Source organism: Electrophorus electricus, chromosome 13, assembly GCF_041902795.1.
Source record: "Electrophorus electricus isolate QZ-2024a chromosome 13, ASM4190279v1, whole genome shotgun sequence".
Classification (NCBI taxonomy): Eukaryota; Metazoa; Chordata; class Actinopteri; order Gymnotiformes; family Gymnotidae; genus Electrophorus; species Electrophorus electricus.
This window is the reverse complement of record NC_137509.1, coordinates 3,319,200-3,342,579: the sequence shown is the minus strand read 5'-3', so window position 1 is coordinate 3,342,579 and position 23,380 is coordinate 3,319,200. Positions and strand designations below refer to the sequence as shown.

At 38.9% G+C, this 23,380-nt stretch overlaps 2 protein-coding genes and 1 long non-coding RNA gene across 3 annotated transcripts in view; all 3 read right to left on the bottom strand.

Moving 5' to 3' along the window:
- Nucleotides 1-23,380, bottom strand: part of LOC145643532 (Fc receptor-like protein 5) — a 72,231-nt gene that overhangs the window by 28,309 nt on the left and 20,542 nt on the right. The window lies entirely within an intron of this gene.
- Nucleotides 1,640-3,497, bottom strand: LOC145643521 (snaclec crotocetin-like). The gene is made up of 3 exons (XM_081695022.1): nucleotides 3,477-3,497; nucleotides 2,360-2,522; nucleotides 1,640-2,118 (listed from the first exon to the last, which is right to left on the bottom strand). The coding sequence occupies exons 1-3, from the start codon at nucleotides 3,495-3,497 to the stop codon at nucleotides 1,760-1,762; spliced, it is 543 nt and encodes a 180-aa protein (XP_081551148.1). The 3' UTR covers nucleotides 1,640-1,759.
- LOC145643459 (uncharacterized) lies at nucleotides 4,958-10,590 on the bottom strand. Its single transcript, XR_014115860.1, has 3 exons — nucleotides 10,530-10,590; nucleotides 5,253-5,291; nucleotides 4,958-5,172 (listed from the first exon to the last, which is right to left on the bottom strand). It is a non-coding gene; the product is annotated as an uncharacterized LOC145643459 (long non-coding RNA).

Here is a 23,380-nt window from a genome sequence, read left to right as displayed (position 1 = left end):
TGCTCTGTTGTCCAGACACAATCCCTCATGGCTGCTCCGGTCTGCAGATGCTCTTTTGCTCTCTGTTCCTCCTACCAAACTACACACGTATGGTGATGGAGCTTTTAGAGCTGCAGGCCCAAAGCTATGGAACTCCGTCCCCTTGCACCTCCATATCTGCCCATCACTATCCACCTTTAAAAAGCATTTAAAAACGTTTCTCTTTCAGACTGCCTTTACTGATCTGTAAATCCTGTTTATATCTGTTGCCTCACTCCTTTGGTATTTTATCATAGTTGTCACTCATTACTGTAACTTTAACCATGTCTTAATCTTTCATTTTATTTTCATTTATCTACTTTGTTGTCATTTTATTATTCTTGTGTTTTACCCTGTTATTCTTTCTTATAATTCTTGTCATGTTTTCATTTGCTATTGTAACGTGTCCTTGAGTGTCCTGAAAGCTACTTATAAATAAAATGTATTATTATTTTTATTATTATTATTATTATTATTATGACTGTGCATCAAAACCCGACTGAGCAGTTCTCTGGGGCATAAACCTGAATTAGCAGTTCTCCAGCCAGGTTCTCACTGATCAAGGCAGACCACAAGACTTGCTGAAATAGAAGGCAGATGGGTTACACTTATTGATAATCAGTGTAACTCTTTACAATCCCATGTTAATATCACACCAAGTATTCATGCATTTTTACTAGTTGAATTTTTCCTGGCTGCAAAATATATCTTGGCAAACTTGGCATCAAAAAGAAGTGATGAGGTTTGAGTGGTGACATTTTATTGGCGAGGCTTGAGTGGTATGATTTGAGTAGTGCTCCCTAAAATAAGTGTGATATTAATGAGATTAATTAAAACATTGTCAATTGTTAACCTGCCAAAGTGTCATGCTATAATTATCATCATCATCACCCCATTTATACCAGTTCGTATGTAGTTATAGCTAACATTGTATATACGAGCTCTAAATTAATAGCTTATGTTGGGATTATAAAAGAATTGGAGCTAATGTAGGATTTTGCATTAAGAGCACACATATGAAACAGGCATCTATGAAGCAGGATATCCAAAACTAGTCCATCATTATTGAAGATAAAACCTATAGGTTTGAATATAAATAAACTTACTGTAAAGTTATTTTTTAGGAAAGAACTTGCAGAATTGTAAATATAACAATACAAACAGTATTTTTTTCTCTTTAAATTACATATGATAGTCAAAAACATCTAAGCAGTGTATGCCTCAATTATTTGTTAATTACAATTAACAAATTAATTTAGTATAATCAACTCAACTACAATTACAGCATCAGAAAAGGTCAAATGGGAAGCTGTCATATTTCAGAGTTTGGCACTGCCTGGCACAGGGTTGGGCTGGCTTACTCCAGTCCATTCAGACCTCCCTCTTCTCAATATAGACCTGCCCCTTCTTAATACAGACCTGCCTTGTCTCAATTTATTTAAAACAACAAATGCCAAAATTGTACAAAAAAAGACCTTGCGTGAAAGTTGCAATATTATCCATCTTCAGGAAGACAGACTCAATAGGTAGAGTAGCACTATTATGACCATTAACTTTAATTATTCTGTATATATATGAAAAGTGCAGCATCGTGTTCTAAAATAAAAATCTATAAATAGATATGATGTTAAATAATGAGGATCAACCTGCATCCTGTTCTAGGTCTATTACAATAGCAGACAGTAATTAGCATTACTTCCACTATAAATCTATTTATCCAGAGATAAATATGTAACCTACACTAGATGGTGCAGATGACGTTGAGTTTCTGAGTATCTGGCAGGCTGACCCACTGCTTACTTCCAGACTGCACTGCTCCTGATCTCTCTCCATTGCTGCAGTCTTCCACTCCTGTCCTGTTCTCAGGGGCCCAGTTCTGGTACCAGATACACTCTCCACTCACCCAGTACCAGAAGCCCAGGGTGCGGGTGTGACGCAGACCCAACCACACATTAGGAGTGGAGACATTTTTAGTGACGGTCTCCACCCACTCCTGAGTTTCATTAGTGAGAACAGACACAAGGTCCACATGATTCTCTCTGCAGTATCTCAGAGCGTCTCTCCATGTCATCTCCTGTTTAATCAGAATCAGTGGGATCTCTATAGCAGGGAGAGAACGAACGATTCATTTTAGATTTTTAAATAATGCACATATAGTTGTACATATGGTGGACTTTTATTCTACATGTTTTTTTGTTTGTTTTTCAGCTCTGTCCAAATCCAATATTTTGGTTTACTCACACTGAAGTAGTGTGGGAGTGAAACCGTTCCAAACACAAACTTTAAAAATGTGTTGGACCTAAAACTGCTGTACTGCATTTAATCATCAAGGACTACTCACTTCTATAGCAAATAAATGGACATGAATAATTGCAGCCTGCATCATTCCATTTGTATGAGTGTGAATTGTATAACTGCACACAGTTGTCACTCCCAGTGTTGTTTGGCTCCCCAGAGCCCCAGTCACTGTATATGAAGTTACTCCCATCTGACCAGACCCAGGTCTGTAGGGACACATTAATACCTGATCAGTACATGTTTATAAACACTGCACTCTCAGTACTCATTAAACACAGTAAATACAGTGATCCTGCAGTCACATGGGGATTGTAGTGATAAGCTGTTTAAATACTGAGGTTGTAACAGGATTTACAATTGCAGGTGTAAATTGACTGAACAATGTTTTCCTAAAAGGTTCTTCAGCTACCAGTTATTGAACCTTACTGATGTAAAATGTTATTTTATCTTATATTATTTTACAGCTAATTTTGTAAAATGTCTGAGAGATACAGTAAGCACGTAATTCGTTAGAGAAAAATATCAAACTGATCAGTTACCTAGGAATGCTCACAAAGGCAGTAAACATGACTGAACACCAATTTATACTGGAAACAAATAATAAAATGAACATGTCTGTGAAGATCTGCAGGAACATCTATAAGGGTTGGCACCAGGCTGAGGCCCCCTCCAGCCACCAGAGGGAGGCCTCGAGTCAACCATACCACTAATCAGGTTTAACTCCCAACAGCTGGGCTAGATCTTATCTAAGCCCAGTGACCCAGTGCTGGGTTTTTGCTAAAGTTTTGAGTCAAGCTCCTAGCCGGTAACTTCAGGTATTGAGGTCTGTGAACCCTCGTGCTACACCTCACTTCTTGTCTGTGAGGGTGTTCGTGTTTTTACACATCCCCTCCCCTCTCCAGTTTTCCCTCTTGAGTCTGTCTCTCTCCCAAGGCTTCCCTTAGCCATTCAAATTGCTCCCTGTTTTCTGGTTTTGTTTGGGAAGTTTTAGTTTGAGTTTTCCCCAGTGCAACAGGGTTGCCATTTCTTCCTGTGGTGTCCTTTGTTCTCCCTTTTTTCACTCTTGGCGTGGTGTTTAATTTTTTTCCTTTTGTTTTACCTGATCCAAGATCTAACTGTTCTGCACACAGACCCACCATTTTTAGAGTGTGGTTGCTCACCCAGTAGGCTGTTGGTATCATCATCATCCAGCTGAGCTGGGTTTGAGCCCACCTTACAACATCTTTGTTTTGTTTGTTTGTTATACAATAAACAATAAAAACATTGAAAGATTATCACAAAATAAATGTTTTCAGTATGCAAGATACCCAGATAACGTACCACTCCGGCTACATATTCCACCATGCAACCAGAGCTATCTTTGTCATGTACTACTGATGTACATAGTCTGACATTTTGACTCTGATTATGCTCAAAATAGCCTAATACATATTATATACTGTCACAGAATGCTCCCCTTCCCCCTGGTCACATGCTTTGGCCCGCCACATCCAGTAGGAGTTCAGTGTTAGTCTTGTTTGTAACCATGGCCCTGTTGTCAGAGCACACCTGCACATGGTTTAGTGTTGTAATGTCTGTGTATTTTAAACCGTTGCTGCTGTGTGCGTCTTTGTCATTCTTATGTTGTCGTAGCCTGTGTTAGTGTTCGTGTTTAAATTCACAAAGTTCCGAGTTATTTGCGTTCGTGTGCACCATTTTTGTGAGTGCCATTGTCTTCAACGTATGTCAATAAACGTCTATCACCGTCAAGGGAGTCTGCGTCCCGCTCCTTGCCCTGCGGCACTCGGACCGTTACATATACTGAGTGCAGTATGTAGTATACAATATGTATTAGGCTATTTGGAACATAGCCAGAGTCAAATGTCAGACTGTGTTGTTTCTGCCTAGGGGATGTCATTGCACACTGTACACACACTAGCACAATTTCTAAGCCTTTTTCCTGTGTAAGGAGGCACCTTGGAGTTTAAGACTTGCATAAAGCCTTTTATTAACATGGTAACTATGTAAGTGTAAGCTGGTAATAGAGAAAACGTGCAGTTTACCAGGGGTGTGCCTACATGTTATACAACATGTACAGGGCCCAGATGTTACACATGCTGGGTAAGAACTCTGTACTGTCCATCTATTTATGTTCTGTTTGGTTTTATTTAAGTAGGACAAGAGTCGCATTTCTTGTGACTTTATCTTAGGGAACAGGAGTTTCGGTTTTGTTTATTTGTTTTGTCTGTGGCTGATCACCACCTGCTGACTGTCCTTCTAAAGACCCAGCTTGGTCCGTTTGATACATGTTACTCTTCCATTTAGTGATTCTTGTCTAATACACACGGTTGTTCATAGCATTTGTGTTCTCAATCAACCTATCATTCTACACACTTTCCACACCTGACTCATGTTTTCATAACCTTCACTCCCTAGAATTACTTCTTTTCAATAATGTTTTGGTTTAACACAATAAAAACCATTAAGAGATCATCTAAATTTACATTGTACTGATAAAGGAATTATAATGTTATTATAACGATGTTACAATGCTTTTAACTCAATGGGGTTTAACCCATTAAGAACCATTAAGAGATCTAAATGTGCATTGCACTGTTGTTATATAGTTGTTGTGATTCTATTAAAAGTTGCTTACAATGTTTTTGTTCTGGTCAATTTGCTGTCTCAGTCCTATCCAGTAATTGGCTACTGGCAGGTCTTTCATTAGAGCGAGTACAGTATCCATTTCCTCTTGGGTCTCAGTAGTGGCCAGATCAGTGTAAATCCCTTTGCAGTAGCTCTGAGCATCAGTCCACGTCTTGTTTACTTCCACCACATGAAACTGGCGAGTCACACACATGACTAGAGCCCATAGTCCTGTTAGAATCAAAAACTCCCATGAGCAGGACACAACAGTTATGAAACATGAGAGTTTTGGAGATAAAACTGTCACTGACCTGAGAAAAGCAGGATGAAGTGCAATGATGAACCCATGACTGTGGAGCACAAGGTGTGGAAGATTCAGGTATTAAACAACAGTAATCAACTTTGATCAGTCCTTCTTGTCAGCATCTTATTTCAGTGATGTCAAAGGAAAGGTCATTGACAGGAACAATTGACACTTAAAAACACTATCAGGAATGTTGGAATATTACAGAGACTTCCAGCAGGAAGTGTTTAAAAGCATTTAAAGTCTAAAGACATTTCTGTTCTAATATTCCCATAATTCTGATTGCATAAATCACAAGGAACCAGATTTGTAAGCTATTTAGTGTGACGTCTCAAGGTAAACGAGATGCGGGGAAGAGGCACGATTAAACACGTTTATTACACCTACGAACGACACATAAAACACAACATTCACGCTCTGTACACCTTAAACACCAACTACAACACAGGAGACATATATACACTCAAGACGATTACATATAATACAGAACAGGTGGATGACACAACAGGGCGTGGCAACACAGGCGAACACACACGAAGACTTTTGGGGAGGGGGAGGGGCCGTAACGTGACATTTAGTTTGATTACTTGCATTGTTTGTAAACAACTGATTAAAATGGAACAGAATCGTTTTGGAAAAGGGACACAAACAAAAACTGCATTACACATTCCTGTTTGTGGCTTTAAATATTACTTTATTGTGTTCTGCTTTAACTGTCTGATCAGTATAAAGATGCTGTTTCTTGTTTCTTAGTATTTGCTTTGAAATTGCTTTGCATAAGTGAGTGAATGCTTGGCATATAGAACCAGAACTTTTAGCAAATTTCCATATTTTTAGTAGGATTTTCCTGGTACCTTAATTAGTACCTTAATGATGCATAATTTAATTTATTGTTTTCTTTTTCTAGCCTGAAATTTAAGAAGAAATGGCCTATTTAAAGTTCTTTATAGAATTTCTAGAATCTCTTGAACTTTTTGATGCCAGCTTAATGTTCCAGAAATGCAGTACCTAATTAAATAAATGATAAACCCCTATGTTACTGAAAGCACAAAATTAGCGATTTCTGAAAAGTTATCCAGTTCACTAGTCTGAAATATTATTGTTCAAAACTGTATTAATAAAATATCCTGATCTTGATCATTTTCAGTAGCTTACATAGTTGTATCTACCTCAAAGATGGTCAGGGTTTTTACTAATCTCAATAGGAAGTTACTTCACCAGAAATACTGAAGACTTTGTGTCTTCTAACCTGTTAAGTGAGGAACAGCTACATTTTATTCCAACATTTTATTCCTGAAATTCTTCTTTTTCATTTTAAATGATTGTAGTGACTTTTTAACAGCACAGCAGCAGTTAGGAGTTTCTAAAACACTAAAGGACTGAAGTGGGAACATGTTGTTACTTTACTAAAATTCACATTCAGTATTCAATGTATAGAACAGCCATAAATCTGATGTCAGTATTGCTCCTTTGGCCAACTTTCAGTATGTTGAAATACAGGTACTACTTTTTTCCTTTCTGGAATGTTAAAAACAGGTGGGTTTTTTTCAACGACTACCGCCCTGTTGCCCTCACATCGGTCGTGATGAAGTGCTTTGAAAAGCTAGTCAGAGATTTCATCACATCTTCACTGCCAGCCTCCATGGACCCACTGCAGTTTGCATACCGCCACAACTGCTCCACTGATGATGCAATTGCACATCTGCTCCACACCACACTGACCCACCTGGACAAAGGGAGGGATAATTATGTTAAAATGCTGTTTGTGGACTACAGTTCAGCATTTAACACTATCATCCCCTCCCTACTCACTGCTAAGTTGGAGGATCTAGGACTGCATACATCCCTGTGCGACTGGATCTCCAACTTCCTAACAGACAGACCACAATCAGTACGGGTGGGCGACTGTGCCTCATCCACCCTCACCCTTAGCACTGGAGCTCCTCAGGGTTGTGTCCTAAGCGCCCTGCTCTACTCACTGTACACCTACGACTGCACAGCCACTTCCAGCTCCACCATCATTGTCAAGTTTGCTGACGACATCGTTGTCATGGGCCTGATCTCAGACAACGATGAGAGGGCCTACCTGGATCAGATTAAACATCTGGAAAACTGGTGCCAGGAAAATAATCTCCTCCTAAACGTCAGTAGAACAGAGGAGCTGATCGTGGATTGCAGCAAGAAGCAGGAGCGGCACTACCAACCTGTGAGGATCAGTGGAACCACGGTGGAGAGAGTAGATAGTTTCAGGTACCTTGGTGTTCACATCTTGCAGGACCTGTCCTGGTCCCGCCATACCAACTCCCTGGCAAAGAAGGCTCGTCAGCGTCTTTACCACCTCAGACGCCTAAGAGACTTCAGACTGCCCTTCAAGGTACTGCGGAACTTCTACACCTGCACTATCAAGAGCATCCTCACGGGTAACATCACAGTCTGGTTTGGAAACAGCACCAAGCAGGACAGACAAGCACTCCAAAGGGTAATGCGTTCAGCAGAGCGCATCACTCATACGGAACTTCCTGACCTGCAGACCATCTACTACAAGTTGTGCCAGACCAAAGCCAGGAGGATTGTGAAGGACCCCACCAATCCCAACAATAGGCTTTTCTCTCTGTTGAGGTCAGGGAAGCGCTTTCGCTCCCTGAAGACCAAGACAGAGAGGCTGAAGAGGAGCTTCTTCCCACAGGCCATTCAGGCCCTGAATCAGGGAAACTGATAAACTGTGGGGACCACCACCACCATGTAACATAACTGTAAATATGTTCAATTACCACCATGTAACATATAACTGTAAATATGTCAAGTTAGAAGATGGAACTGTCCATTCTGTACATTGTGTACATACATATACACATATCCATATATACATTGTACATTGTGTATATAAACATAATATACATATATTGTACATACATTGTTAATATATTTTTGTATATATATAGAATACATATTTCTCTATGCACCCCTGTTTTTCATTTTCCTCAGTTTGGACAGAGCACTCTCAACCATTTCACTGCGAGTTATACTGTGTATGACTATGTATGTGACAAATAAACCAAACTTGAACTTGAACTTGAAATTTTTTTTTTTAATTAAATAATTTAGAAGCTATATGAGCTTAGTATTAGTATGTCTGGAGTTGTTACCGCTTACTGATTGTGAAGTTTCCCAGTTACTCCAACACACATATGTAGACTCACTGGAGACACAAACAAATGCAGATTATTTACTAAAGAGTTTGGTTCCCACCCACTCAGTTTGCCTGAAATATATGTGACAAATTATGTTTTATGATTAAATATATTTCAGTAAATGTACCCTGATATAAGAGGATCTTTCATAAAACAGAACATTAATTAACTCCTTAAAATTACACAAAAGTAAAAATATCATATTTATATATCACACCTGTGACTTCATATTTTAGAATCACTACTTTATGACTCATGACTATGACCTCATATCTTGCTCTGTGTGTATCTCTATAGTCACTGTTTCTTACAATTTGCATTTTCAGTGTCAGTAATGTCTGTATGTAATTTTGAATCAAATTTAAGAATCATATGGAAAAGTTTTAGGCCTGTGCACATGCATCATATTGCCTGCAACTTGTTGTCCAAACACTTTTGTCACACTAAACCCTAAAAATTAACATAAATAAACTGAACCTTTTTCCATTTATTTTACATATTACAATCCTCCACATTAAAGTGAAAATAAAAAGTTCTGTGCTCAGGAGGATATTGATCCGGAAGATGAAATTGACACTGACATAAGAATGAAATAGTGAAGAACCCGAGAGTGTGGAGTTAAAAACATAAAGGATGTACAAATTAAACATGCACTCATTAACAAGCAAGATACAATTTATATCTTCATAATGAGAATATAGTGATGCTATTTAAAGACAATCGCATTACATGAAAATATGCATCACTTAAAATCCCACAGTCACCACTTCAATCCAAAGGATTCTGTTAGCCTTGATATGTCTCCTGCAGTTCTTTGTTTAGTGTAATTAAAGATAATCTAAACTAATATCAGATTTGTTTGTCTGCTGCTTGACAACATAAAAGTTTATTATTGTTCATTGCATAATGGGTAATAGTTGAATCAGTATACAGGGGCCAGAGAGAATAGAGAAGATTCTTGTTCTCATCACATAAAGAGAGCTAGCATGAATGAGACTGGTTGTGTTTAATCAATAAAAAAGTTTTAAAAGCCGCTTGAACCTTTTGTTGTCACCTGTTTATACAAGCCCCACTGAGAGGCACTGTACAAGTCCACTTTACAGAAGAGGTTTCCCCTCTTACACTAATATAAGTCCACTGTACAGAAGAGGTTTCCCCTCTTACACTAATATAAGACCACTGAACAGAAGAGGTTTCCCCTCTTACATTAATATAAGACCACTGAACAGAAGAGGTTTCCCCTCTTACATTAATGTAAGACCACTGAACAGAAGAGGTTTTCCCTCTTACATTAATGTAAGTCCAGTACAACTGTTTCATTCTTTTTACTTCTCCAGCCTTTTTACATCCTGATTTACATAAAGAAATGCAAATGAGTATTGATGCACCACTGTAGAATTTTCCATGCGTATAGACCAACCACATACCATTTCTGAAAGGTTATCCAATCCAGTAGTTTGAATAATGTCTAATGTTTGAAAAAAATTCAGTCAGTCAGAGTCCTTCTTGGACACCCAGACTGAACATCAACTGTTCATCCTCTCACAGTGTCAAATGTATAAAACCCCTGTTCTAATCTGTTCGGTGTTCTGACCCCCACAAAACTGCATTTCATAAACACTGAATCAATTTAAGAAAGTTTATTTAAAAATGTTTAGTACATGTTTTTACTTGATTGCGTCAACAACCGTTTTTTTCATTGCCGTAAATTAGTGCTCAAGTTTTCCAAAGTATTTAAAAAAATGGAATGGGCCAAGTTACTGTACTAAACGTCATTGATCTAGTAATGAATAACACAGATAGCATACATTTAACATCAATTAAAAAACTAAAAAAACAAAAACAAAAGTCAGCAAAAAATAAATAAATAACATCAACTAAAATGTACATATATGTGTGGGTGTATACATGCAGGATGAATAAATAAAATGAATTAATAGTGTAGATCTAGAATGATGTCTGTTTATATATATATATATATATATATATATATATATATATATATATATATATATATATATATATATATATATATATATATGTCTATACATATATGTGTGTGTGTATAAACCTTTTAAAAAGTCTTTTCTTACCTATAACTGATTGTGCAGCTCCTCTGTTAGTCTGTGCTTGGGTCTGCTATGTTTAGCCTTTGCTCTCTGTTCTTACAACTAAGCACCCTACAACTATATCTTTGTATTAATTTTTGATGCCTATTTACACAAATTTGCATTTACCAAAATGCAAATTAAGATACATCAAATACAACAGTCTCTGGCTATTACCAGAGCAGGGAGGAAGCCCCACCCCCAGACAGGCAACAGTAGGGCTCTTAGGAACAGCACATTACTGACAGATGAGGGCAAATTACAGAGACCATTACAAAGACCATCCTGAGACCATTATAGAGACCACCCTTCGACCATTACAGAGACCATCACCCTGAGACCATTACAGAGACCAGACTGAGACCATTAGAGAGACCATCATCTTGAGACCATTACAGAGACCACACTGAGACCAGACACTGTGCAGGAGAGGATGGAAGAAGCCAATGAAAGGAAGTGAAGCCAAATACTCAGACCTAGTGGATCTGTGCCACAGAAAGGGCTGGAGAATGTGATGTGTGTGTGTGTGTGTGTGTGTGTGTGTGTGTGTGTGTGTGTGTGTGTGTGTGTGTGTGTGTGTGTGTGTGTGTGTGTGTGTGTGTGAGCCCATAGAAGTGGTCTGAAGGGGATTTGTAGCTCAGTCATTGTGAAAGGTCTATAGTCATGGTGTAAAGCCTACAGACTCTTGCCTGGGAGACCTGTATGATGTTTGAAAGATCTGAAACACCCAGTGACCCCAGGTAACATCACTGATGTGTCCAACTGCATCACTAGATGTATATTTCAAACTATATGTATGCTAATATAAGACACAAGGGAGAACACAGGAAACAGGGCCATGACTCACTCACTCAAAGGACCACAGGACCGCACTCCACTCTGGAAAATTAAAATAATAATTCTGAAAGAACATCTTAGCAAACAAAACGTTGTAGCCAATGCATACAAATGTGATCAAGTTGTATGCACTAACAGTACATGTTCATAAAATTACAACCTAGTAATCTGTAGCATGTAGTAGGTTTATGTAGTATGCAGAATGGATTTGGACACAGCCTAGGTTACCTTAAAAGCCATCATCAGTAGAGTACTGATAACTGCATTCACAATGGATGACAGTGACATAAAATGCAGGTTCTTTCTTAATTCATGCCACTGGAACTTCTAATATTGAAGCCCACATATACAGACACGGTTTTCCTGTATGCAGTAGTGCTTGAAGTTGGACAATCTGCTTTGTGTGTCATGATAATGGCACTGCAAAGTTGATCTTCAGTGGGCCAGCAACAGGATTCATAGTTAAGCATACAGGAATAATTCCATTTATAAATCCATTTTAGTAGTTATTTTTACTTTATAACACAAAAGGCACCCATTTATTGTCATTGGTTTCACAGACTCAGGCTTAAGTCTTATCTCCTCATGTCCTGCAAATAATCACACTTTATGGATGGTACTGAAGGGGGCTCAGATGTTACTGTTATTTCAGAATCCACCATGATAAGGTCAATATATGTTGCCATGAGCTAAAACCAATAGGAATGTGTTGTACTGCAGCTCAGAGGAACACTGACATTACATAAGCCCACAACATAAAATCACATCATGAGAATATATAAAACACATACAAATAAAATACACAATAAACATAATACAAAATTCAGAAGTTCAAAAGTGCCCAATGTCCAGAGTCTCAATCAGTTTAAAAATATCAGTAAAATAAGCTGTGTGTTGATACTTAGTGCAAGAACCTGGTTGTAAAATGTCTAAAATCCAAAAGTAAAGGGATTACTCAGTGCCAACACCTCCATCATACAGTACTGAAGGCAGGATTGTAATCTAAAGCTAATGCATGGACCTACGTTCATGGGGCCTCAAGATGCTGCAAGACTGTGAGCAGGCAGAGTGAAACAGCATCTTCTATAGTTCTACTGCCACATTGATTTCAATGTAAAATAATATTAGTTAGAGAATTGCTGTAAAAGATGTTGATAATTCTTGTGTTAGTGGTCTATAAACACTGAGAATCTGGGAGGCACATAAAATAATGACAAATCTAAAACCAAAAAGTAAAAATCTATACAAAACATAAGTAGACCTAAGCAATATGACTGAATATTGAGAATCATCACTGAGTGAGATGGACATAGAACAAGTACTACATCAGTGTACAAAAGGAGGATCTTTATTTGTTTTTTGTTTTTTATTTGTTTGTTCTGCTCAGTCCAAATTCTATATTTCGGTTTACTCACACTGAAATAGTGTGTGTTGGAGCTACAGGAGTCACTTGGTACGGGCCGTTGTCTACGGTTGTCTAATTTGTAACCACACCCCCTGGAATAGCACACACCTGCATGGAATTTAGTGTTAAGTGTTTTGTCTGTGTTTAAACCCTTGTCAGTGTGTGCTCCCTTGTTGGTCATTGTTTATGTCGATTTTGTGGTAATGTTCGTTTGTGTAGTTAAAATCAATGTTTGTATAATCTTTGTTGGTGTTAAGTGTGTATTCATGTTCCTCTTGCTGTTATGTGTGAGAGCCACTGTGGCCATCTACGTCTTAACGTAATAAACGTATGTCACAGTCGAGGGAGTCTGTGCGTCCTGCACCGCACCCCGCGGTACTCGAGCCGTTACACTTGGTACTATCCAATAATTGACTCCTGGCTGACCCTTCATTAGAGCTGTTATAGTTTTCATCTCCTCTTGGTTCTCAATGGTGGCCAGATCAGTGTAAATCCCTCTGCAGTACTTCTCAGCATCAGTCCACTTTATTTTTACCTCCACCACATGAAACTGGCGAGTCACACACGTGTGAAGTGAGAGGCAAGTCCAAGCTGAAGTGTTCTTTATTGTGCATTCTAATAATAACCAACGAAAACCCACATACATCAAAAGACACTTGTAGCAGTGAGATATGCAGCTAGTCTCACAGCAGTAGTCATTAAATGTACAGGCTTCCTCTCTCGGGGCCTGCAAGATTAAATAATGGAGTCAATTAGGAAAGCAGGTGTATTGCATTAATATGTTGGTGATTGGGAGTGTGGCCCATTCTCAGGAATGGGCATGTCCCTCCTGGCTGATGACCAGCCAACCTATGAGAGTTAGTCAGTGTCTGTAACCTGCAGTGTTTTCTCTGTTGGCTTACTGTACTTTTCTTTTTTGACACTAATTTGCATGGTGTTATAGAGAGCAAAATACAAATGAACATACATATGTGAACTTACTGGAAATACAAGCAATATACACAATGCACATTATTTGCTGAAGAGTTTTGTTCCAGCCCATGCAATTTATCTGAAATATATGTGACAAATTAAGTTTTATGGTTAAATACATTTCTTCCATTCTGGAGGTAGAGGGGAACACCCCCAGGACTTTCTTGTGGCTACCGAGCGAGGACTGAAGAGAGTCGAAGAGCTGCCCGAGGACCGCAGTGAAGGCGGTTCGGTGCAGCCGGCTGGGTCTCTGGCTTGCGAAGGCAAAGCCCAAGTTCCTCCCCTTCTGTGGACTCGCCAGCGAGACTGCCCAAAGCCTCGGAGGCAGACTGTCTCTGAGGCACTTCTAGAGTGGCTGGAGAAAGGAGGACCGTTAGGGGAGGCTGCACGTCTGGAACCGGGCAGATGTGCACCCCCGCGTGTCCACTGAGGCCGAGGACACATCTACAGCGCCTGCAGGATTAGCAGGCACTGCAGCACAGCATCTTATGTGTGTGTTTTTAGGCGCATCAAGTTGCAGGGAGTGTACCGGATGGACCCGAGAGAGGCAGGCACTCTGCCTTTCTCCCTCGTGTGATGAAGTCTCCCTAGTAGGCAGTTCCTAGTCCGCCTTGTGTTTGGTGAGCACTGGGCATTGCCATGTGATATATATGTGTGTGCACGGCGGCCTGGGGTTCACTGTCCCAGAATGGGACGCGTCGGGAGCCGCGCCCCTTGGGAGGGGGTTCTGTCATGGAACGCTGCCCCCCACGTGTCATGTGGTTCGGCCTGCCGCGTGCAGGGGTGCTCACAATTGTTTGTAGCCACACCTTCCATGAGGGCACATACCTGCACAGGGTTTTTGATGTTACGTGTTTGTCTATTTAAACCCCTGTCAGTGTGCACCTTATCATTGCTCATTGCTATTGTCACCATTGGTGATCGTGTAGAATGTCAGTATATCGTTAGTGCTAGGGTTATTGTGTGTATGGTCTCTGTTAAATGTTCTAGTCATCGTCGTTAGTGTTAAGTGTATTCATGTTCAATGTTGTGTGAGTGCCACCAATGTCCTCTGTGTTTTATGTCATTAAAGTCGGTGTGTCCTGTTCCATGCCCTGCATCACTCAGGCCAACATTACAACTAATAACATTGCTAAAAGCTACAATAGCAACAGTTGTCCATTTATTAATTTCTAACATCATTACTAATAAAACATTTAATTAATTGTTTCAAAGTTGGAAATGCATTGATTAAGATGTTGGCTTATTAAGAACTTCAATGTAACTCATTAAGACATTCACATCATGCAGTATATTTAGGTTTGAAACCTCAAGAAGAAGCAGTGCTCCAGAGTATAATATGACATTCATAAAAAGGCTCTCTGTGTCTTTATCACTGTTCTGTTGATGAAGGTCCCTGCTGCAGCTTCTAAGAGATGAGAGAGAAAAGTGAAAAAAAACAAAACACTTCCTCACTCAGTGAGTGTCATTTACCGTGGTGTGATATCTCTTAATCTAAAAGTATTTGAAGTAGAGGATGAACAAGCATAAATAAATGTCAGCAACATGCGTGCAATCTGTTGTGAAGCAAATGTATACTGCAATACTTTTATAGGTGGTGTCTCGAGGTGTGTGCACCTCGTTTTCATTAACAGATTTTACGCAGCACACTGGATTTAATTTAGACAAATATCTTAGGAGAATATGTTTGCTTTCTTTACAGCTTTTCTGGTGCATTACATGTTATTTTATTGAGTTTTACAATGCAGACTGCAGATGATTGACCTGACCTGCTGTGAAAGATAAGGAGACCCTTTATACATTGTTATACTTCTGTGTAAAAATGCATTTCTGCTGTTCCAGTTTGGATGATTTGACCTTTTTGTTAAAGTTCAAGTTCGGTTTATTCGTCACATACATAGTCATACACAGTATAACTCGCAGTGAAATGGTGAAGAGTGCTCTGTCCAAACTGAGGAAAGGAAACAGGGGTGCATAGAGAAAAATGTATATATGCAAGATAAATATATATCCTCTATGTATGTACAAAATATATTAACAATGTATGTACAATATATGTATATTATGATTATATACACAATGTACAATGTATATGGTTGGGTATATATGTACACAATCTACAGAATGTACAGTGCAGGTGTAATATGGTTGGGTATATATGTACACAATCTACAGAATGTACGGATCCATTTTGTATAATAACATATCTACAGTTGTTGTGTAACAAGGTAATTGAGTATAAATCTATATATACAGATGTACAGATATACAGTTATGTTACATGGTGGTGGTGGTCCCCACAGTTTGTCAGTTTCCCTGATTCAGGGCCCGAATGGCCTGTGGGAAGAAGCTCCTCTTCAGCCTCTCTGTCTTGGTCTTCAGGGAGCGGAAGCGCCTCCCTGACCTCAACAGAGAGAAGAGTCTATTGTTGGGATGGGTGGGGTCCTTTACAATTTTCCTGGCCTTGGTCTGGCACCGCTTGTAGTAGATGGTCTGCAGGTCAGGAAGTTCCGTGTGAGTGATGCGCTCTGCTGAACGCACTACCCTTTGGAGTGCTTGTCTGTCCTGCTTGGTGCTATTCCCAAACCAGACTGTGATGTTCCCCGTGAGGATGCTCTCGATATTGCAGGTGTAGAAGTTCCGCAGTACCTTGGAGGGCAGTCTGAAGTCTCTTAGGCGTCTGAGGTGGTAAAGACGCTGACGAGCCTTCTTTGCCAGGGAGTTGGTATGGCGGGACCAGGACAGGTCCTGCAAGATGTGAACTCCAAGGTACCTGAAACTATCTACTCTCTCCACCGTGGTTCCACTGATCCTCACAGGTTGGTAGTGCTGCTCCTGCTTCTTGCTGCAATCCACGATCAGCTCCTTTGTCTTACTGACGTTTAGGAGGAGATTATTTTCCTGGCACCAGTTTTCCAGGTGTTTAATCTCCTCCAGGTAGGCCCTCTCGTCGTTGTCCGAGATCAGACCCATGACAATGGTGTCGTCATGGATCTTTGAACATTTGTTCATGCATGTTCAAAGTCCAGAAGTGGTAAGAGCTGCAGAAAAGGAAGTGGTTCATCGATGTGGCTCTCCAAACTGCAATGTGGCAGGCTGACCCTCTACATGCTGATGTCTTTGTTTCCTCTAATGCTACTGCAGGGATGATCAACCATTCAGACTGATCTGAGGGCTCTTTGTACACACTGAGCAATACACAGTGCACTAGTCAACCACAAAGCTTTACACAAGCTTACAGTTTGTCACTGTGGAAGTCATATATACAAAGGATGCACCCTCTTAGATGATATATAACCTGATGTGTTTTTTGACCACTGCTTTAAAGGATCAAGAAATTTTTATATCTCTTTATTAAAATGAGTTCTTAAAACATGTATTTACATAATAGCCATTACATAACCATAATGACTATTCTATAACAATTATATTGTAGAGGGACTCTTAAACCAGGGATGTCCAGTATTGGTCCTGGAGATGTACTACCTAGTAGAATTTATTACAGACATTTCTCTACAGAGGCTACTGAAGATCTTGATTAGTTACATACCAATGCAACGAGTTATTGTGTGTGTGTGTGTGTGTGTGTGTGTGTGTGTGTGTGTGTGTGTGTGTGTGTGTGTGTGTGTGTGTGCGTGTGTTTGTATATAACTGTATGCCTGTATGCTCAGATGGTGTTTGGTCCTGGCTGTTGTCCTCTCTCCTCTTCCTGTGCCTGATTCAGTCCCCCCAGGGCTGTGGTTTCTGGACTCTGGTTGAGAGTACACTGTGTATAATTGGCTTCTGCTTCTCACCGGTGTGTTGACTTGGTGTAAAAATTGCTTTGGGTACTGAGATTGCGCTATAAAAGTGTAGGTTCATGTACAGTGTGAAACCAGACTAGCCTCCTTTACTACCTACAGCTTGTCTTTGCTCACTTCCTCTCTCTCCTTCCGTTCTAGTAAATCCGTCTGATCCAGGGGGCGGAGCTCCCTCCTGTCCAGGTGTCATTTACTAGACAGTGCAAACATGTGCACTGTGAACCAATGTTATAACCACCTTAAATAGTTTCAGTGCACCACTGTCTGGCTGAATTTGGGAATTTATTTTCTTAAACATAGTAGCATGCAGTAATGCAAATCAGCAACATGCAAGTTGCCCAATAACTACAGTATAACTTTTTTTTGGCTGTACTCATAGTGCATTGCATTGACTGTTAATTAAAGGTGGTTAAAAGATTAAACTAAAATTAGAATCATTTCATTACAACATTATGGAGCAATAATATAAATCCATTAAGTAATGAGTATATGCAGTATGTGCCGTATGTGCGTTATAAGAACCATCACTTGTTTATAAATGTTTGAATTTGTTTAGCTATGAGAACAGTATTAATTAAACTAAACAAATTTTTGCTTTTTTGTGAATTTTTTTCTGTTCCTAGGATTGTGCAACATCAGATTGATGTTGTCAGTTCTGGGATCTGTTAGAGCCACTCCTGTGACCACTCCATTGGTCACAGCCCCAAGTGGAAGAATCTTAGTGTTAAACTTCCTCATTCTCTCTATTTCCTTTCTGTCACTTGAAACTAAAACTATTACCACTGCTGTTTTATGAATCGCATTTACTTTTGCTTTGTTTGGTTGGTTCACTATCATGTGCTTGTCTGGATCTAGAGGTTCCACTGGATCTTGGTTGTTTCCCTCCATTCTCTGTGGATCTTACTAATAGGACTTCGGGTGTCCAGCTCATATGTCTTGCATATATTGCTGTATATGATCTCCATCACTGGTTATGTTTCTTAGTTTATTCTGTTCTGACCAGCATGTCCTTCAGTCCTGCCTCTTCCAGCCAATGGTAGGATTGTCTTATGTCATTCACCTCTGTTATCTGTAGGTGGTGCATTCTATGGAAGGGCTTATCACATCATGGCACCTTCTCTGTTTTCATGATATACATGTCCCCTGTGTGTTTGAGGCACTCTCTCATCAACTCATCCTTGGGGTCCAATGTTTCGATGTATTCATAGATGTTTCCTTCAACTTGGACAATGCATGTTACACTTTGTAGGGCCCTTCCCCGTCTTTCGGCTTGTAGCATAATCTTTGGATTTTGGATCTTGGATGGATCACTGCATGCAGTGTGAGGAGTTTTCTGATTTTGATCTTGAGGGCATTTAGCCATTTTGCTTGTAGTTCACTAGTTAGCATTTCTGGGCTTACTGTGCCTGCTGGTTGTCTGATGACTGGCAGTATGTGTGTGGACACAGAGAGAGAGAGGCTGGGAGACAGAGGGACACAGGGACACACAGAGAGTCTTTAGGTATGAAAATATGCTTAATGCTTTGTGGTATGTCCAATGGTTCTCTCATGATGAAGAGTTTTAGTGAGTTGCCTAAATATTAATTCATCCACTCCACACATTTTATTTAACCTATTTGCTTTGACATGTTCAGCAGCAGCCCAACTGCTTGGACAACACAAGAACTCACTTAAGCCAAGTATGTTTGGAAAAATTTGAAAGTGACACACAATTCGTCAACTTCCTCATGTCCTGATTTATTACATTTCTGGAACAGAAGAAGCAAGCTATTCCTCCATTTTGCTTGCCTCAATAAGGCATGTTTTCAACCTTTAAGACTTCACCATCAGATTAAGCCACAGGTATGTTTAATTAGCTAGCTATGAGTAATGATACCTATTATTAGCTGTACATATCACTATTAATGAGGGGAAATGGAACAGAGGTCCAGAACAGACAACTGCCTACGTAGTATTTAATTGGCAGTAATATTTTACCACAAATATCTGTAGTGGGGTTTTTTTTGGGTTTTTTTTGTTTTTGTTTTTTTACTGGATTTGTGTACTTCATCCACCACTAGTTCTAATCACTACACAAAGTAATTTGTTCATATATATATATATATATATATATATATATATATATATATATATATATATATATATATATATATATATATATATATATATATTGCTTTACGAATGTGAATTGTTTGCCCATAGTCACTGTTTGAGTCATTTCAATTGATTATCTTCTTTACTTTATCAAAAATAACAATGCTTTCTGTTTCTGGTTTAAATTTGTGCACTGCTGAGTTAGTTTGTGGGTATGACCACATGCAAAGTATGAGCTATGGTAGGCCTAATTATTTTCTGTTTTTAATGTACAGGGTTGGAGAGCTCTTACTAAGGTACTATTTGTTTTAATATACCAGGAATGTTTCATTTCTATTAATTCTGTTTCTCGGTTCCAGATATTTTGCTTGTAGTTCACTAGCTAGCGTTAGTAATGTACAGAGAGAAAAAAAGGGTTCTCTTGAGATGCTGCTGCTTTATCAGTTCAAGACAATTTTCTATATTATGAATGTAAAACTGATATGATCACACTATCACAGCAGTGCTAGATTACTGCTCTTTCTTTTATGTATCTGGCAATTAACTGATTAAACCACTGTTTGTTTTAAACATCCCTGTGCGCATGTCATTATTGAGGAAGCAGTCCCCAAGAAAAAAGGAGATGTAACATTACCCCATATGAAACTGGGAGTTTTTGTCTTTTTGTAATATCTGCACATTGTTTTTGTCTTTTTGTAAATAATAGCACATTGTAAATAAAATTTGTTTTCAGTGGCAACAGGCCATATGATATTCTTTAAAATTGCTATACAAATACGGATAGAAGCCTTGGAAGTAATCTGAAGACTAAGAGTTGATAGTGGCAGGTATATATTGGTGTACTTACCATGGACTTTCAAACTTATTATCTTTGGAAACTGTTTGATTCCAGACTATAATAACTGATACAATTCCAGAGTCTTGGAGTTGAAGATTTTCCACTTCCACACCATCACTGTTCACCTTTAACCTTTCCCTGAAATGGAGTTTGTTAATAATGTGAATTTGCTTTCCCTCACTCTAAGCTACTATCACTGTGAAAACACCAATACATCATCAGCCAGGGCATACCAACCTGCAGCAAGAAACACTGGTATAGCACCAAACACCATGATTACACAATGTGTCATTTCATAGCAATGCTATTAACAGTATAAAACAAACAAACAAAAACATTGACTTAAATGGTAATTCTCTTTGTCACACATGAGCACATTTACCCAAGATTTCTGTAGCTAAACCACTTAGATATTTACAGATAGAAATTGGTGCTAATATGTAAGTTACATTCCATGTGCTACTAAAATAATCATGATTATAATAAATAAAATATAACAATAATAAAATAATCATGATAAAATAATCAATAACCTTTAAGTTATTCTGTAAAATTCTATACATTCTATACATATTCTAAATTCTATACAGTACATAGATACTGATAAAAGCTGAATTGAAATCTACTGATGTATACTGTATACAGTATACTGAATACTATCATATGAACCAAAAACAAGCCAACTTAGAATTTTTTAAAGTATCTTAAATTTATGTATCATTTCCTACAAATTAGTACAAGTACATTTTTCTGAGAAGTCAAAGTTTTTTTAAAGTTGTACAAAGTTTTTAAAGACTTTGTACAAAGCCTTGTCCTTTCAGAAAGTCATTATGTGCCTTAGCTGATGTACAGCATACATAAAGTCACATGTACTGAAGCAGTGTACCAGGCTAAGAAGCACCATGAAGGGCTGTCATTGCTGTTTGTGGCTAGCAGATGACCATTTTCTCATGCTTCAGCTTGGGTAAGGGAAAAAAAGCTCACTCACCGTGGATCTGCTGTGTAATAATATATACTTATTTCCTGTAGGTATTTGAAAAGGCACAAATACCAACACGATCTAAACCCATATTGTCTGAACCCCTGCAATCTGTGATTTCAAATTAATTTAGATTTAGAATTAATACCTTTTTGTCCTTAAATCCACGATTTAAGGAGAATGTAAGGGTTGGCACCAGGCCGAGGCCCCCTCCGGCCACCAGAGGGAGACCTTGAATCAACCACACTATTAATCAGGCTTGATGCCCAACAGCTGGGCTAGATCTATATAAGCCCAGTGACCCAGTCACTCAGCGCTGGGTCTTTGCTAAAGTTTTGAGCCAAGCTCCTAGCTGGTAACTTTAGGTGTTGAGGTCTGTGAGCCCTTGTGCTACATCTCATTTCTTCCCTGAGAGGGTTTCAGCGTTTTTACACGTCCCCTCTCCTCTCCAGCTGTCCCCTCTCGAGTCCGTCTCTCTCCCGAGGCTTCCCTTAGCCATTAAAGTTCCTCCTCGTGTTCTGGTTTTGTTTGGGAAGTTTTAGTTTGGTTTTCCCCAGTGCATCGGGGTTGCCATTCTTCCCGTGGCATCCTTTGTTCTCCCTTTTTCCATGCTCAGCGTAGTGTTTAGATTTTCCCTTTGTTTTACCTGATCCAAGATCTAACTGTTCTGCACACGGGCCCACCATCATTAGAGTGTAGTTGCTCATCCAGCAGGCTGTCTGTGTCATCAACTAGATGCCCTGGGTTTGAGCCCATCTTATAGAGAATTAATTCATTTTGTCCTAATATTTTATTCACAATTATGAAATAAACATTTCATGCATTTTTCATTTTTTAACTGTATGTATCTAAACAAAACAAAGTGTTCTTAAGATGTTTATTTTAAATAAGTATGAATGGTCATAGGAACATGTCTTTGTTGCAATATCTGTCTTTTTCATTGGTATGGGTTAAAAAACACAACCACATTAGTTATTATTATTATTTTATTTAGAGTGATTCCTTAGAGTGATTGTGATACTGATACTACTCACAGATGTATCAGTATCACAATGCATCAAAATGAGCTAAAACCAAATGAGTGAAACAATCAAAAGCAGAGAATAAAGAGAATATTACAGCACATAGTATTGTTGTTGGACTCAAGGATCTTGAAAATTCAATTGTTGTTAGCAGTATCTATATTTAATCTTCCTTTAAATTGGCTTTTCAAATTTCATGAACTTCTGCCTTGTTATACAAAGCAATCACATTTTTACTGAATATCCACTTTGCAAATGTGTCAGTTTCCTTTAGAGGTCTGAGTGGCAAGACTAAAACTAACAAGTAGCCTATGGAACAACATAGATAAAAGTTCTGGTTAAAATTTTGGATAGAATAGAGTATTACTTCTTCTGTAAAGAATTTCATATTCCTTCTTTCTCTGAAACTTTAATACCAATGTTTGCTTATAGACCAAGGAACCCTCAATCTGTTATCTTCTGCTAATTAAATTAATTTTACACTTCCGTGAATGCAAGATGAACACCGTTGTAACTGGAGTGAGGTGGGGGGCGAACACATGCAAAATACCAGCGACTTGGACTTGAGAATGAGCAGAATCCAGAACAGGGGAAGACATAGCGAAAATGATAAACTAGTAATTTATTTACATTGTCCTGTTTAATAACAAACACCAGGAACAAACCGAAAAGATAAAAGAGGCCAATTCAGGGTGAGGGAGAGCACTGGATAAATAAGGAGACTAAATATTGAAGGGGAAGCTACGGGATGACAAGGAAGCATAACACTCAAACAAACGGTAAAAAACAAGGAAGGGGAAAGAAACCTAAAGGGAGCAAAGCGACGAGGAAAGAGACTAAACTGCGATGTGGGATTATAGATCAGGAAAGAAACTTAGAAACACAGAAA

Excerpts from the sequence above, each read along its gene's own strand:
- LOC145643521 (XM_081695022.1), bottom strand. The coding sequence starts at position 3,497 with ATGATACCAACAGCCTACTGG. Across the intron at positions 2,523-3,476 it reads TGATACCAACAGCCTACTGG|ACCTGGGTCTGGTCAGATGG; the intron begins GTGAGCAACCAC and ends GTGTCCCTACAG. Across the intron at positions 2,119-2,359 it reads TCCATTTATTTGCTATAGAA|AGATCCCACTGATTCTGATT; the intron begins GTGAGTAGTCCT and ends TCCCTGCTATAG.